The 4,094-nt window shown below is 32.6% G+C and overlaps 1 protein-coding gene across 1 annotated transcript; it reads left to right on the plus strand.

Annotated features, from left to right (window-relative positions):
• Positions 1-671: 671 nt before the first annotated feature.
• Positions 672-3,976, plus strand: ltc4s (leukotriene C4 synthase). Its single transcript, XM_050042837.1, has 4 exons — positions 672-838; positions 1,385-1,484; positions 3,728-3,798; positions 3,891-3,976. The coding sequence occupies exons 1-4, from the start codon at positions 781-783 to the stop codon at positions 3,974-3,976; spliced, it is 315 nt and encodes a 104-aa protein (XP_049898794.1). The 5' UTR covers positions 672-780.
• The last annotated feature ends 118 nt before the right edge of the window (positions 3,977-4,094 follow it).

Below are 4,094 nucleotides of genomic sequence, written 5' to 3' on the forward strand. Positions count from 1 at the left end.
TCGTATGCTGTAAAGCCCTGTGAGGCAAATTGTGATTTGTGATATTGGGCTTTATAAATAAAATTGATTGAATTGATTGATTGAAAAGCAGTTAACGGCTTCAGTTCCCCATCTCTGCTCTCGTCAGTCACCAGACTCCATTGACAAAACCAGTGATTTAAGCTCTCTGAACACAGGAGCTGCTGGTCTACTGCTGCTTCAGTCGGTTAGTCAGTTTGTGTCATTGTGTGACTTTGGTGTTTAAAGGGTTCATTTGGATTCACCAAACTAACAATAACAGAAACTAACCAGCTGATGGAGGCAGCAGTCGACCAGCAGCTCCTGTGTTCAGCAATGTAAAATCACTGTTTTTCTCAGTGGAGTCTGGCTTTGAAGAGAGAGATACAACGGCTAGGTGACTTAAATACATTTTATACAATTATATTATACATTTATTATATATATAATATATAATTCATCCCTCTAAATCCTACACACTGGACTTTCAACAGTATCTACTTTGTTGTCTCTAACAAAAGATTTCAACAAAATATTTTTGATCCAAGAACTTTTATTAATGTTTAAAAGCAGAAATTCTTTGTCCAGAAACATCCACCTCACCTGTGTGGGCTGGTCACTCACCTGGCTAACTCTCAGTCTTTGCCCCGCCCCCCTGCAGGTGTGCTCTCTGCCAGTGTTACCTGTCTGTACCCTCAGACTGTGTTTCAGTGCTCAGGTGTGTGTGTGTGAGTGTGTGTCTGCCTCCTGCCTGTCGTTCTGACTCGCCGTCCCGCTGCAGAGATGTCGGAGGACGTAGTCGGCCTCGGTGCTGTGACCGTGCTGGGCGTCCTGGAGCAAGGTAAGAGGGCATGCTGGGAAATGTGAGAGGAGACTGGGTGGACTGGTTTAATGTGGAGGGAGATGACTGGAGGCTGGTTGTATTTCAGACTGTCCTCACAGTTTTATATTCTTGAAGATACTTTTAAATGATGCTCAGAGTGTTTGAATTTGTCTTATTTAATTGATTTTATTTTTTTCCAATTGATTTTTATTTTTTAAATTATTTTAGTATTTTTTTGTGTTCTTATAATCAGCCCGTCTGCCTTCAGCTTTTCTCTTTTCTCTCTCTTCCATTTTGTCATATGAGCAATGAGCTCTTTTTATGAATCAACTTTGCATTTACTACAAACACACACCGACCTTTGATCTGAACACACAGCTGCTGAGTTTAGTTTAATCAGCCACGTCTGACACACACAAACATCAGATATGATTTATAACACTTTGATGCACAAAGAGAGAAGTTAGATATTTGATACTGTAGATGGACTTAACCTGTGTGTGTGTGTGTGTGTGTGTGTGTGTGTGTGTGTGTGTGTGTGTGTGTGTGTGCGCGTGCGCGCAGCCTATTTCTCTCTGCAGGTGATCTACGCCAGGAGGAAGTACTCAGTGTCTCCGCCCGCCACCACTGGACCGCCAGAGTTTGAGAGGGTCTTCAGAGCTCAGTCAGTTTTGTTCTGAATTTATTTTCCCACAGTTCATTAAAATCTGCAGCTCAGTAACAAAACTAACTCAACTACAGTTTAGCCCAGAGTGTGTGTGTGTGTGTGTGTGTGTGTGTGTGTGTGTGTGTGTGTGTGTGTGTGTGTGTGTGTGATATAATACTCAAATATTTGACCCACTTGGAGCCAGACTTTTACCTTGGACCCTGCAGGAGAGGACGGAGACTCGTGGTGTGAGAAAACAAGGACATGGTGTCCGTGTCATGTTCCCACAGCTACAGTGAAACACTCAAATATTAGAGTTAAAAAAAAAAAACAATAGAAGAAGAAAAGCTTCAAATCTTCACACTGAGAAAAGCTGGAACTTAAATATTTGACGTTAAACGAGATTAAACAAAGAAACTGATCATTAAAAATGTCACTGATTACATTTCTGTCAGTTAACCAGGGTTCAGCCACCTGACATGACGTCACATACGCATCATGAAACTGGATGTTCAAGTTTCCTCTTTTTTGCTGTTTTCAAAATTACTTTGTGGACTTTAAATCAGAATAGTTTAATCAGAGCAGACGGACTGATCTGGTTTAATATGATAAAAAGAGACTGGAGACATATTGTTGTATCATAAACTGTCCTCTCTCTCTCTGTTAATATAGAAAATGACCAAAGTGATTCTGAACTCAGGAAACAAATTTTAATATTTAGAGACATATTTACATATTTTCATTTTACAGTGCCAATATATATGTATTTAGATTATTAGTTTAATTTTTTTCCCCATAAAAATCCCTTTATCTTCTCACTGGTGATGTTTGTTGTAAGTGTTTAAATAATTTTAGCTTGTGTTATATCCTGTGCTTTGGATTTTACTTACTCATCATCATTATAATTATTATTATTATTATTATTATTATTGTATTTAATTTGATATATTTAATAAATAATAGTAATAGAATAATAATTATATATGAATTATATATATTTATATTTTAATATAATATAATATATGTGTATATATAAAATATTTTATTTCATTTTATTTATTGTATTTATTTAATAATATTTTTAATAATGATAATAATAATAATTAAGTAATAAAAAAAATATATGTTTATTATTATTATTATTATTATTTAATTTGATATATTTAATAAATAATAAAATAATAATTATATATTAATTATATATATTTTAATATAATATATATATGTGTATATATGTATATAAAATATTTTATTTCATTTTATTTATTGTATTTATTTAATAATATTTTTAATAATGATAATAATAATAATTAAGTAATAAAAAAATATATATATATTGTGTATTATTATTATTTAATTTGATATATTTAATAAATAATAATAAAATAGTAATTATATATTAATTATATATATTTATATTTTAATATAATATATTATATATATATGTGTATATATGTATATAAAATATTTTATTTCATTTTATTTATTGTATTTATTTAATAATATTTTTAATAATGATAATAATAATAATAATAATAATAATAATAATAATTTAATAATAAAACAATAATTGTATATTTATATTTACATATATATATATGTAAATATATAATGTGTATTATTACATTTATTATGACTAATAATAATAAAAATTCACTTTTGTTGGTTGCATTTATTGAATTATATTCTTAGTAATGATAATAAATTATTATTATATTATTATAACAACCTCTGTTTGCTGTTGCTGTTAAGTAGTGGAAGAAGTAATCAGATTTAATTCAGAAAAAGTAGAAATACTTTGTTCTAAAATACTCCACTACAAGTAAAAGTCCTGCATTTAAAATGTTACACAAGTAAAAGTATTTCGAGCAAAATACCAAAAAAAGTATCAAAAGTAAAAGTATACAATATTAAAGTGTCTCTGTCCAAAGTGTTTTATTATTATATACGATTATATTTTCTGTTTTTATCACCAATAAATTCATGTCAGAGTATTTTAATCATTTGTGTATTACTGAGTACATTAGTAGTATTAATACTGCATCATATCATATTAATATATGTCATTGTTTTTAATGTAAAAAGTAAATATAGGTGTCAATAAATGCAGTGAAGTAAAAATATAAAGTAACATCAAATGGAAATACTAGTACAAATACCTGAGAACTGTCGCTCCCTGTGAGAACGTCTGTCCTGTAATGTCTTCCTCACCACTTCACTCTGAATGAACACATGAACTCCTGTCTCCTTCTGTGTGTCAGAGCCAACTGTTCAGAGTATTTCCCCATCTTCATCACCGTCCTGTGGACGTCTGGAGTCTTCTTCAGCCAAGGTGACCGTCTCACACACACACGCACACACACACACACACACACACACACACACACACACAGTCTTCAGCTCATGTCACTGTCTGTGTTGCAGGTGTGTCTTCAGTCTGTGGGCTGCTCTATCTGTACGCACGCTTCAGATACTTTCATGGATACTCACAGTCTGCACAGGGACGGTAAGAGACACCTACACCTGTCTGTCTCTCTGTCTGTCTGTCTGTCTGTCTGTCTGTAGCAGACAACTACACCTGTCTGTCTGTCTGACTGTCTGTCTGTCTGTCTGTCTGTCTGTAAGAGA

Source organism: Epinephelus moara, chromosome 4 (genome assembly GCF_006386435.1).
Source record: "Epinephelus moara isolate mb chromosome 4, YSFRI_EMoa_1.0, whole genome shotgun sequence".
NCBI classification, from domain to species: Eukaryota; Metazoa; Chordata; class Actinopteri; order Perciformes; family Serranidae; genus Epinephelus; species Epinephelus moara.

Excerpts from the sequence above, each read along its gene's own strand:
- ltc4s (XM_050042837.1), top strand. The coding sequence starts at position 781 with ATGTCGGAGGACGTAGTCGGCCTCGGTGCTGTGACCGTGCTGGGCGTC. Across the intron at positions 1,485-3,727 it reads GAGAGGGTCTTCAGAGCTCA|AGCCAACTGTTCAGAGTATT; the intron begins GTCAGTTTTGTT and ends TCTGTGTGTCAG. Across the intron at positions 3,799-3,890 it reads TGGAGTCTTCTTCAGCCAAG|GTGTGTCTTCAGTCTGTGGG; the intron begins GTGACCGTCTCA and ends TCTGTGTTGCAG.